A 13,640-nucleotide genomic window follows, 5' to 3' on the forward strand; every position below is an offset into this window, starting at 1 on the left:
GGATCCTGCGAAGCCCCCCACAGATCGTGCAGAGACCCCCACAGATCCTGCAGATACCCCCACAGACCCTGCAGTCTGCCTGATCTCAGGGGGGCTGTGCAGGATCTGTGGAGGGCTTTGCAGGCTGCAGAGCCCCCCGCGGATCCTGCAAAGCCCCCCACGGATCCTGCAAAGCCCCCCATGGATCCTGCAGAGACCCTCTGAGGCCCTGCAGTCTGCCGGATCTCAGGGGGGCTGTGCAGGATCTGTGGTGGGCTTTTCAGGCTGCAGAGACCCCTATGGATCCTGTAAAGCCCCCCACAGATCCTGCAAAGCCCCCCACAGACACAGGGGGCTGTGCATAATCTATGCTGGGCCCTGCCACCACAGTCATCCTCCTACCTGGCAAGGGAAAACAAGCCTCCTCTGCTGCCTCGGCACCCAATCATTGTTGCTTTCCCCGCCCGACTGGAGCCTCCTCCATCTCTGCCCCCTCCATCTCTGCCCCCTCCTCCTCCGTTGCAGTCATCGGCCCTCCCAACTTCTTCATCTTCACCCCGCCTCTTCCATCTCCGTTCCATCTCCTGTCTCCGCCCCCTGCCGCTCCGTCCCCTGTATCCTCCTGCTCTCCGGCTCGGCACCCTCCCTCTCTGCGCCCAGGGCAGCCGCACCGCAGCCCCCCGGTTGTTACGCCACTGCCATCCTGGCTATCTATCCAGGATGATGTGCCCTAATATCCTTCCAAATTGTTTTAGGGGCTACAACAAGAGAGGCAAATTCTCCCATATGTGGTGAGCATGCGCAGTAGTAGACAGAACAATGAACCAGTACATACCAAATAAAAACAAAGCAACCTAACAGTCGTCAAGGGAGAAGTATTAACAAGCTTGGAATGGCTTCTACATGAGAACTCTCTGCAACTGCTGGTCTCAAGCTTAACACAAGGGTATCTCCCTTGTACTTGTAGTAACATAACAAAGTAAATGGAAATCTTCTCACCTTGCAAGGCTGCCAATACGCATACTGTATGTGCAGGACAGAAAACAGATTTTTGTTCAAATTAAATTGTTGTACCTGAAGTCATGCTGCTTCCAAAGTTGGATCCTCCATGTGTTGATGCTGTAATTGGCAGTACAAGTAGTTTCACTCCATTTACGAAAACTATAAAATTGTGACATTGTGCAATTGTGTCACTTAGACTATATTATATAGATTAAAGTAATACTATACATTATTAAATGTATATAACTACAATATTTTGAGAGTCTATTGACCCATTTTACCTGGTTACTCCCTTGCTTTTATTTCATCAGTGCTAATACTTGCTGCAGGAAAGTGAGATGGAGGCTCGTCTTCTTATCAAAGCCATAGGTTTCATTTTCACTATGGTTGTTGGAATTCCTGGAAATGTCTTTATTCTATTAAAATTTACCTTCATCAAGATAACTTTGAAGAAATTCATATCAGCCAACACCATTTTGATGGTCCTTGCCTTGTCAAATCTTCTTGTGGTGTTCTCCCGTGTTATACCACAAGCTCTTCATGCCATCGGTGTGGAAGATCTACTAGATGACACCAAATGCAAACTAGTTCTTTTTACATACAGAGTGAGCAGGGCTATGTCTATTTGTATCACTAGTTTTCTCAGTTGTCATCAATGTGTCCTTGTTGCTCCTATCACTAGATATTGGACTTACTTAAAAGAAAAATTAAGTAAAAATGTATCTCTTATCATGATTTTAATCTTAGGTATGAACATTTTACTATACCCTTCCACCATTTTGTATGGAAAAGCTAAATCAAATGATACTTCTCCTTATTCACTACATCTGGTTTATTGTGATGCAGATTTTTCAACATATATGTCCTTCTTGTTTAATGGTCTAGTATCTGTAATTCGGGAGATCATATTTGTGGGATTAATGACACTATCAAGCAGCTACATGGTATCTATTTTATACCAACATGGGAAAATTGTCAAACATATACGCAGTTCTGACCGAGATCAAAGAACATCTGTGGAGTACAGAGCATCTAGAGCAGTAATCCTATTAGTTACCCTGTATGTTATTTTATATGGCATGGATAACTCTATGTGGATTTATACTTTGTCACTATCCACTGTGAGCCCGGAAATTAATGACACTCGGATACTTCTTGCTGCCTCTTATGCGGCCCTCAGCCCCGTCGTTATTATAGCCACTAACCCCAAGCTACACAGAAAAACAAAGAATTTGTGGAAAAAGAAAATTAATGAGGTTCAAAAAGGTGGTATAAAAAATATTAGTTTTGTAAGCTCAATCAGTTAAAACCAATAAAGCACATGATAACATTGTAAAATCATGTATTCTTTTATTAGCCAAATTTGTCATAATTAAACAGTGCCCGGCATTTAAATGTAATAGATTTTCTTTCACAGAAATTACTGAGAACATTAAAAATTGTTACAATACCTCTTTGACTTTCTCAGATTGTTTTGACAGGGAGATGCAATTGGTGTTGCATATAATGTGGAAACTAGATCTTCAATCTGCAAACCTTGCTATAGCCATGCATCACAGCTATTCATATTGGTTCTTGGAAGGAATGACTTTAAAGAACTAAAAGTAGTGAAGCTCCATTAAAGTCACCACAAGCATTAAGCATTATTTTGTATTTTGGCCAGAAGATGTAAGCTCATTACCCGGACCAAGGGTCAACTTGTCACCAGACCTACAGTCCTACACTAACGCTTTACAGAAAACAAAAAGCTTAAAGAACATGTTAGGGTTGATTTGCTTAAAGGCAAAAAGGCTGCTGCAGGCCTAAGCTAAGGGGAAATTCCCTTACAAAGTGCACATTACTTCTTAAAGTGAACACCCTCTTTGCCTTTAGTAAATCAACATCTATGGGTGTAGGCTGTTCCTGGCAATGAATTGAACTCACTTCAGCCACAATACAAGATATATAAAAAGAAGATCTTTGTTTTATTTACAGACCCACAAAGGATTGTCCCATATTGCCTTTCAATAAGGACAACCATTACCCACTGCAGAACAGCTGGGACTGTGGGCTACCCTCTGCACAAGTACATCTTTTCCATAACTCCTGTCTTCAGATGTATTCAGAATAATGATTGAGATACTGGGTTAGTGATTTATGTATAGTTTAAGCAAATCAGTGATAATTTGCTCTCTTCATACAGTTAATGGGTTTATGAGAAAAAAAACTAAAAACATTGGCTCTAATAATAATTCAATATATAAACAGTAAAAAGGGGAGAAGGGAGCAGATAGGCCCAATAAAGGATGAAAGCGGGAAGTTAGTCACAAATGACAAGGAGAGGGCCGAAGTGCTGAACACTTTTTTCTCCTCAATATACACTCAGGAGGAAAACGGGTTTGACGCCCATGATAAAACACAGAGTGCATCACAAAATATAGCCAAGTGGTTGACGGAACCCGGGATACAACAAATACTTAGTCTACTTAATGCAAATAAAGCGTTGGGACCAGACAACCTGCACCCCAAGATACTTAAGGAACTAAGCGAGGTTATAACTAGACCATTATTCCTCATTTTTAAGGACTCTCTAATGACTGGTAGAGTTCCGAATGACTGGTGGAGGGCTAAGGTAGTTCCAATATTTAAAAAGGGGGCAAGATGCCAACCTGTGAATTACAGACCAGTTAGTCTTACATCAGTAGTTTGTAAACTGTTAGAGGGAATGATTAAGGACTACTTGGTAGAATTTGTTCAGGATAATGGTATAGTTAATGACAATCAGCATGGGTTTAGGAAAGACTGTTCCTGTCAGACTAACCTACTGACTTTTTACAAGGGGGTAAGTAGAGATCTGGATGGAGGGAGGTCTGTGGATGTGGTATATCTGGATTTCTCAAAGGCTTTTGATACGGTACCACACAAACGCTTACTATACAAGCTGAGAGCTATGGGCATAGATAGAAGGGTGTGTACATGGATAGAGAACTGGCTAAAGGAACGGGTACAGAGAGTATCAATAAATGGTGCCCTTTCAGAATGGGCTAGTGTCATTAGCGGTGTGCCTCAGGGTTCTGTGCTGGGACCCATGCTTTTCAACCTGTTTATTAACGACATCGGGGACGGAGTAAACAGCGATATCTCAGTGTTTGCTGACGATACCAAAATTGGGAGGGTAATAGAAACAGACCAAGATAGTATAACATTGCAGGAGGACCTGGATAAAATAGGGGAGTGGGCAACTATGTGGCAGATGAGGTTTAATGTCGAAAAATGCAAAGTTATGCACTTTGGTAGTAAAAATAGGCAAATGGGTTATACAATTATGGGTATGCCGCTAGGGAAGTCGGAAATGGAGAAAGATTTGGGGGTCATTGTAGACCATAAACTGAATAATAGATTACAGTGCCAGGTTGCTGTAAGCAAAGCTAGTAGAATCCTGTCCTGCATCAAGAAGGGAATGTTTTGCAGGGACAGGTCTATAATTTTGCCACTTTACACATCACTGGTTCGGCCTCACCTGGAGTATGTGGTGCAGTTTTGGGTGCCGGTACAGAGAAAGGATGTCCTTGAGCTGGAGAAAGTTCAGCGGAGGGCAACCAAACTCATCAAGGGGATGGAGGACCAGAACTATGAGACAAGGCTACTAAATTTAAATATGTTTATGTTGGAAGTAAGGCGATTAAGGGGGGACATGATTTTCATATACAAGATGTTCAATAGTCATAGCAACATTAGCAACAAACTCTTTAAGATTAATTCCATAACAAAGACTAGAGGCCACCACTAAAACTAGTAGAAAGAAAATTCAAACAAAAGGCGTGAAGGGGGTTCTTCTCAGTTCGCCCGGTTAGGGTCTGGAACTTGCTGCCACAAGCATTGATTTCCGAAAATAGTCTGGAATCATTCAAGAAGCTTTTGGACGATTTCCTGAGAGAGCATAATGTACAAGGGTATAGGTACTTTTAAGAATTAGATGATTCAGGGACCTATACACACACACAATAGGTTGGACTTGATGGACTTATGTCTTTATTCAACCTCAAATACTATATGTAACTATGTAACTATGTAAATAAGAAGTGGTGATGGGCCGAATAGGCCCGAGTTCGGTTCGAATTCGAACTTTAGAACATGCAAAAAGTTTGAATTCGAACTCAATGCAAGTCAACGGGGGTAGAACTGTCAAAAACAATTGTCCCCTTTAAGAGGGCTTATATGCAAGTTATTGGCCATAAAACGTGTATGGGGATCCGGGTACTGCCCTGGGAGACAGGAATCAATGAAAAGAAAACTTTTAGAAAATACAGTATGTAAGGGAGCAATGATTTTAACATCACTTAAAGGGTAACAATAACAATAACAAATTCCTTCAAATATCAAGCCTGGGGGTCCCCTTAACCTGCCTGTAAAGTGGCAAATCTGTACAATGTAAATAACCTGCTGCAGCAAAAATTACATTTCTAAAGAAAAAAATGACTTTTTTAAAATTCTTAAAGCATGCAGTTCCCCCTCCCAAACAATATCAGACTCCTTAGGTCTGGTAGGAATGTTAGGAGGGACCCCATGTAAAAAAAAGTGTGTGGGTTTCCCCCTCAAAGTCATACCAGACCCTTAAGGTCTGGTAGGAATATTGAGGAAGGGCTCCATGTAAAAAAAAAAGTGTGTGGGGTTTCCCTTAAATTCATACCAGGCCCTTAAGGTGTGGTAGGAATTTTAAGGAGGAACTCCACCCACATATCATGTTTTTGACAAGTATTTTATTTTTTTAAACCCAAAAATGTATCCACCATTGTAATCCAACGTCAATCACGATGTCCAGCATTGTCCACAATGGCTCGACAAAATAAAAAATAAAACAAGAAAAAATAAATAGAAATAATTTTTTTAAAAACGACAAGCGCCATCCCGTTGTTGCGACGAACACCCGCCTCATAATGGCATTTTGACAGATGCCGGTAACATATAAACATTTTGGTGGAGCTAGCAGTGACAGCTAGCTCCGCCTAACTGTTTACAGTTGTAACAGAGTGAGCCATGATTGGGCATAGTCATCATGACTTTGCCCAGTCATGGCTCTCACTGTTCTCTGTGTCTTGATTGGGCCAGGTGCAAGGCTTCAGCCAATCAGGGCTCACAAGGCACAGTGCCTTGTGTGGGGTGTACGGCTGGAGAACAGCCAGCCGAACACCCTGACAGTTCGTGTGTTAGCCGATCGTAGGATCACAGCCAATCAGGATGAACATACTTTTTTCCCTTTTGAAAAGACAGATGCATAGGTATCTTTGTTAAACCTAGGGGTCTATTCACTAAGCTGCTGTAGGCAGCCGAGTGAATAAACGACCCAAAGTGAAGTGAGCCGAACGCTGTTCAGCTATTCACTTCAGGCTTGTACGGCTGATTCCAGCCGTATATCGGCTGAAATCAGCCGTGCATCGGCTTGCTTCATGCAGCTTTGGGTCGGGCCGAACATGCTCAGCATCTTCGGCCGACACGAAGTGCAGAAGGATTTCGACTCAGCCGATCCAACATCTGGATCAGCTAATCCGAACCTCCGGCAGGCTACTCACTGCTGTTCGGCCTATTCTCATAGATGCCGAACAGCAGTGAGTAAATAGCCGAATGCCGCGGGCGGCATTCTGCTCGGCTATTCTGCTCTGTACCTCTGTGGTACCGAGCAGAATAGAAAAACAGTTAAAAAAGTAGAAAAAATAAAATAGAAAACGATTGGGCCGAGCTAGCAGTGACAGCAAGCTCCGCCCAACTGTTTTATATTGGCAGGGCGGTTCTGCTGCCGTCAGAATAAAAAAAAAATCACCATAGGAAGGCATAGCTAGATTCCTATTGGCTATTTGACTTTGCAATAGCCAATATCTAACTAGCTATTGCACCCGCCCTCTTCTGCTGTCAATCACTAGAGGGGACCTGATGGAGACCTTCAGGTCCCCTCTGCTGATTGACAGCAGCAGTAGCGTGGGTGCAATAGCTAGTTTGCTATTGGCTATTGCAAATTGAAATAGCCAATAGGAATCTAGCTATGCATTCCTATGGTGATTTTTTTTTTAATTCTGACGCCAGCCAACGGCTCAGATGTCAAAAGAAAACAGAGCAGGGAAAGGTTTACTCTGCTCAATCGAGCAGAGTAAACCTTTCTGGAAGAAAGTGTTTCTCTCCCGGGCGGCCGGTAGCCGCTATCTAATAGCAGAGGACTCCCGGAGCGCCCGGGAGAGTTGGGCTGTCTGGAGATCAGTGTCCCTGGTTACCTGGTAACCAGGGACACTGATATGTCTGTGCAAGTGGCTGGAGCCAGCCGTGGTATGACGGCTGGCTCCGCCCAGCAGTCAGTAGCAGGCCGTTCGGCCATCTTTGGCTTTCACCTCGGCTCAGTCGAGCCGAAGCATTGCCTTCAGCTCGACTGAGCCGCTCGGCCGACTTCAGGAGCTGTACGGGCTATAGTGAATAGCCCGTACAGCAGCCCTTCATTCCTACTGACCCGAAGGGGTCCTGGGGTACTGAACCGAAGCTAGCCAAAGGATCAGCCGAAGCTACGGCTAGATCCTTCGGCAGCTTAGTGAATAGACCCCCTAGTGTTTTATTAGGCAATTCATTTTTTGCCATATACTGTAGGTTTAACGTGGAGAGTGCCTGCCAAGTGCCTGCAAAATGCCACTTTACTGTTAGTAATAGAAAATTAAACCATTTCAATAGGAAATTCACATTTGTACACATAACATCCTAAACCATTTATGTATCTTTATGATACACCAAGACAGAAATCCTCATATTAAAAAAAGACCTCAAGGTGTATGGCCAGCTTTAGGTCCTTCTCTGCTAATTGCTCACAGTCATTTAGCCACATGCAATTTCATTAAGTAATGGTAACTTTATCTCACGTTGGACAGTACTTCATTAATAAGGATTGTGGGTATTTTGGGGATTCTTGGGGTATTTTTATGCTTACTTTCTAATGCACATAGTAAGATGTTTTGCTACATACATTAGCATCTTGCAACCCTTATACTGGCAGGTTTTACTGCAGTCAGAGGCTCTGTTGGAGAAATTCCTACACTTTCTGTCTGTCAAAAAAAAGGTTGTCCCCAGGAAAGAGCCCCGAATAGCAATAAAACCTGGCAGGGGCTACTACCTTTTCCCATTCTATCCAAAACAAAAAAGAAGTGTTGGCTAAAGCTATACTTTAAAGTCTCTTACGCACATCTTTTTAATAGGCTACCGTAGTGTTCACTGATCAGATTTGCAACTTTAATTGGGTTAGTTTTGTGTACACAACTTTGTTAATTGCCCCTGTGTTCTTTTTAAAAATGTTAGAAGTCTGACTACATATTGCAATTTTGACTTTTCTCACTTGATGAGATGATCAGGAAGTCAGCGGATTGGTGCATGTTTCTGCTCACTTCACAATCAATAGAGCCGAAGTGTGACAGTTTCAATGTCCGACGTCGGCTCTAACTATGAGGATGAGTGTAAATCACTCACCTCATAGTTCTTCTTTAAGGATTCTCCAAGTCACATTTGAGCAGGCTGTTCTGTGTCTTACAGCTGCTGTTACCAGTTTCGGGTCACGGTTATACCTGTGTAAGATTATAACCTCACAATGCATCTTCTGGAAGACAGCTGTATACAAATTTTCATATAGGAAACCTTGGTGATATTGCCTATAAGTCAGACTTAAAACAGACCTTTCATTATTATAAAAGAGTTGTAAAGTGTGGTTTAAAAAAGGACACACCAGGCTTTGGAGTTGCATTTTTTTCTGAGGATCACAATGACTCATCCACCTACCTTCTTCTGCACCAATTCTGGAAAAAGAAAACTGAATGACAGATAATTGGGGGAGGGAATTGGTTAGGCCTGTATTAAGGGCAACTGATGGCTTAAGCACAGCCCAACAATGGTGACCCCTTGGCTCTTCCATTGCTGAACTGACCAGACATTACGTTTATGGGGCCATAATGTGGCTGCATGACCAGGAGAGAGAGAAAATGCGGAGCGGAATGTAAATAAACAACAGAGACCGCGGCATGGGGATCTCAGTAGGTTTTGGTAATTATACATCTCAGCAGGGGGAGAGTGGTGTCCTCTGTGGTGCTGCTGGTGGTCCTCTGGGAGTGTTCTGTGCTGCCCACTTCCCTTGGTGCCCTAAGCATGTGCTTATTTTGCTTAATGTTTTTTGTCTCACATGCTCCTGTCCCAAACACTAAAGCCCAAAGTGGGAGGGTTTCGGCAGCACTGTCAGTTCTGCTAACCAGAAAGTAACGGGTAGTGCTATGTTTGGCCAGCTGATGCTTGACAAGCTACAGGCATATAAATCATTAGTGATAATGCTGACAGCTACACCCCCTACAGAATCTTCTCTTGACTTCTCTTGACTTTACTGGTAGGATCAACAGGCATTTATGATGAATTGCAAGAGGACTAAAGGAAAATGGTAAGTGCAGGTGAACCTAAAAGTAAGTGCTGCAGCACATTTTTTTTAATGAGATGCCATAGTTCTACTTTAAAATGCTTATTTTTGGTTTGCAGTCATTTGCATGGCCATCCATAAAATTGGGAACCCCACATGGTGTTCTCCTTGAGGCACCATGTCTTTTAGTCACATGACAGGGCAGCAGGCAGAGCCCATTTCTGGCCAGAGCATTCCAGGTGGCTAAGAACCAGGTGGAGAAATGTTTAAGAGCCATACACATCTCCCCTCCCAGCTCTTAGCAACCTGGGATGCTCTTTTTGGTGTCCCGCCCAGCTCTTGCCAACCAGTGATGTCACTTGTTGCCAGGTGCTAAGAGGAACGCTCTGGCCAGTGTCCCGCTCCACTCCTGCCAACCAGAGATGTCAGTGAGCTGGGTTCGATGCCCTGCCGGTCAGAGCTGGGTGGTGCACCACCAGGACCCCATCAACCACCCCCCAAAGGAATATGACCATCAGCACACACTCCCAACTACATTTGCAAGGCACACCCCTGTCATAATGTTTGAAGAATTTTGGATTCTTAACTGGGTCTAGAGATTTAGATTTAGCTATTACAGTTGTAAACTTGTTTTAGCTCCCATATATCCATTTGGCTTAAGGCACCAGTCTAGATCATCTTGTGGCTGATCTTGCCCTATTCCAAGATAACTTAGGCCACAGAAATCCGTGGCTTGGCTTTGCCAGTAAAGACAAGCATGGTGGGCCTTCCAAGAAGCATACAACTTACTGCTAAACTACTTTTTGAATCCAGAATCAATTGGGCCAATGGAAATTCGGGTTCGGCAAAGTCGGGGCGATTTCTAGGACCAGATGGTGGAAACTACTACCAGGAAAAATGCCATCTTAGATCTAATTGTCACTAATAATGCAGAGTTAATCGAGGATATATATATGCTATCTAGTCTTAAAATACACATACCTACTAATGTAATTACATCTACAAATAGAGCCCTATACACCAAGCACCTAAAATATTTTGGATACAGGAGAAAACAACCTTGCATTTCTGGCATTTGCTACATCTGAGCGTCTGGTTTAGGAGATCAGCTTGTTTGCATATTAGAAACCTTCCAAGCTGCAGATGCAAAATTGCTGTTAAAAAATATAGAAGAGTTTTTGCTTAGTGTAGAATTGTTGAAGGACGTGTGAATGCAATTTTTACTAAAATCTTACATAAGCATTAAAATGTTAACATATTTTAAACAGACCCTGTCACCAGACCATTCATTTCTACAAAAATATTCCCATTAGATTATATGTGCATTTAGCGTATTTAGCACATATTATTTACGTGTAAAAGCCTCCCTTGTGTAGACATCCAAAATCCTTGAAACTGCTGCTTGATCATGCACATGATGCATATATAATGCTGCTTCACAGTTTAGACAAAAATGGTTAGCTCATGCATTTACATTCCTGCATTCATCAACGCAAGCAACACAACATAGAGCTAATTTACACAACATCACCTTGCAATTCATGCAAGGTTTTGCACAACACACCTGCTGGGTGTGTACACACTACAAAGGTGTTTAGATTCCACCCATAGATCATGCTGGGAGTTGCCTTTTCAACACAAAGGCAGGCATGGTCCACTATGATCACCATCAGGAAATCCGCTCTGGGAAATGCCATTCAGCCATTGCTGGAATTAGGGCATATAGACAAGTGAATGCAAAGGGGATATATACAGTATGATCAGCACTGAGATGCAACAAAGGGTAAAAAGTGGTGAAAACAAGTTTTTTTAAATCTAAAAACATGAAATTGCTAATGATGCACAGTGCTTCAGGAAACTGAACATCATTAATTTAGGGTTAACAGTCACTTACAAAGTTGTAAGCATAAATGTTTACTGCAGTAAAAGCATATCAAAGAGTTAAATGTTAGGTTACAGAACAACGTATTCTACTGAGTATGTAAAAAACGTTATGCTTCACCAAAGATATTAGTTCACAGGCTTTAATCTACTCCCCTGTGTGAGGATGACAGAACTACATGACTATAAATGTAAGTAAAATGGCATAAATAATCAGCTAGACAAGCCTGTAAAAAGAGGTAAGAAGCATAAAGGTCAAATAAATAATATGCATATATGTTCTTTAGTTTCCTGGGTCACTTATAGAGATAATTTTTTACAATTATAGACAAAAAAGATCAAATGAATCAATGTGTTTATAGTTAAAGTGTTGTCTCTGTTGCAAAAAGGTTCTAATATTATCACTATGCAAAAAAGTATTGTAGCTGTGAATATGCCTGCCTGAGGCACACTCATTATTAAAGGAAAAAAGGAGCATTTTCTACATTTACAAATATTAATCATTAATCTCTTTTTTGCATTTTTCTGTTTTCTAATCAATCCTAAGAAAATTAAAGTGCTGTTATTACATACAGTACTTTCATTTTGCATGCACATTTGAGTTTGATTGATGCTTTAATAAAAGACAACTTAGACATATACACAAAAAGAGCCCTGTTTCTGTGTTTTAAGGAAGAGGACAATAAATAATTGTGTTTCTCATTAAATTGTATGCCCAATAATAGTTAATCAAATTGCAAGTTCAGTTGCCTATAGGACTACAGTATAGGAGATTATATGTTTAATTATTTTTCATCATAACAAAAAATGTTTACATGTGGAGGTAAAGTCTAAATAATAACAAAAAAATGCTAACAATAAATAATTGCTGGGGGGGTTTTGGCATGTTTGTAAATGCATAGGTGAAAAAGTATACTGCTTTTTGACATAACTTACTTGGAGCGGTCCCAGTTCTTTGTCTATTTTTAGACCGTGCTTTTGGAGGTGCCATTGCTTCAATTTTTTACCTGCAGTTGCTGACTAATTTCTTTCATCAGTTGGAGCAAATCATGTGGCACCTTCAAAATACATTTATGTCAGATATAACTCTTTGTATATGTACTGTATATTGCAAGCCAGTGAAAAGAGATACAAAATTAACACAAGCAATTCCTTCTAAACTTTCAAGGACAACTTAAAATAATAAAAATACCCAGTTTCTCTAAGAGTGAAAGCTAGAAGGAAAAGGCTATGCAAAAGGCTATGAAGAGAGGGAGGCACCCCACAAACACATCAAGATGTGATCACCAAGCCATTGTGTAGTGTTTTCCTTCAGTAAACTATCCAATTCATTCACCTACAACTTCCAAAATGCAGATCCCATTGCTTGGTTTTAACTGTTTACTATCTCCTTGGTTCCCCTTCCACGAACCATGACATGGACAACTTAAGATGTAAACTTTATTTCTGATTTGGTGCACTGGATAATTGGCTACATATTTTATGCAGCCTTTCTCCTGGGGGTTTATGCTGCTAGAGAACCATGTATTATTTCAGTCCTTATTGAAATTATAATAGTTTTATTACAATATATAGCAATTGTTTAATTTGAATCTTGTTGTACTAGCTTGCTCTTTGTTTCTTTTGTTTTTGCTTTTTTTTTTACAGGCAGTATTGTACCTCCATCACTTTTACTGTGTTGCAAGGTCATCTTTTAGAGCATTCATTTTTTCACCATACCTTTCTACACCTAGGTGTACATTTGACTTTTTTAGAGTCTGTTAGTGATGTAATAACACAATTTAAAGTTTCACTGCACATTTTATATTTACAATTCTTCCAGTTTTGTACATTTCAATGCCAACCCTTTTCTGCACCTGCTGGTAAATAATGTAAATATAAAAATAAGATTGGGCTTTTGCTGGTTCTCGGGAGAAATGAATTAATGTTTTAGCATGCCCATGTGCATTTTGGAGTTAGGACAACTTTTGTGTTTAATCTTTAATTATATTTGTACTAGTCTGAGCACATAACGCTGGAACCTCCAAAGTGAAGTATCATACATATACTGTTTATAATAACTATTGAACTGTATTCTAGTGCATGTGTTTTATGGCCTGTTCACATTATTTCAGTCCTCTGTGGTATGCTTAATGCACACACATTAACACGTGTTGGTTCATGTGTTAGCATGCATTGTGTTAGGGCAGCCCACTTTAATTAAACTACCATTGGGACCCCTCCAATATGAAATCTGTTTTTCCTTATATGGAAAAACTGGTGACTATTGGCAAGGGAATTTTGTTTGCTTTCCTCTGTACCTTTATATGGTTTTAGTTATTCAAATGCAAAATGGAAGTAATTTATATCTGCTGGAAAAAGACATTTACAAGGTCTG

At 41.1% G+C, this 13,640-nt stretch overlaps 1 protein-coding gene across 1 annotated transcript; it reads left to right on the top strand.

Moving 5' to 3' along the window:
* The first annotated feature begins 1,319 nt into the window (after positions 1–1,319).
* LOC108792082 (vomeronasal type-1 receptor 4-like) lies at positions 1,320–2,288 on the top strand. The gene has a single exon (XM_018562765.1). It carries the CDS (start codon positions 1,320–1,322, stop codon positions 2,286–2,288), a length of 969 nt encoding a protein of 322 aa, XP_018418267.1.
* Positions 2,289–13,640: the final 11,352 nt, after the last annotated feature.

Source organism: Nanorana parkeri, unplaced genomic scaffold (genome assembly GCF_000935625.1).
Source record: "Nanorana parkeri isolate BGI_ZX_2015 unplaced genomic scaffold, ASM93562v1 scaffold598, whole genome shotgun sequence".
Taxonomy (NCBI): domain Eukaryota; kingdom Metazoa; phylum Chordata; class Amphibia; order Anura; family Dicroglossidae; genus Nanorana; species Nanorana parkeri.

Excerpts from the sequence above, each read along its gene's own strand:
- LOC108792082 (XM_018562765.1), top strand. The coding sequence starts at position 1,320 with ATGGAGGCTCGTCTTCTTATCAAAGCCATAGGTTTCATTTTCACTATG.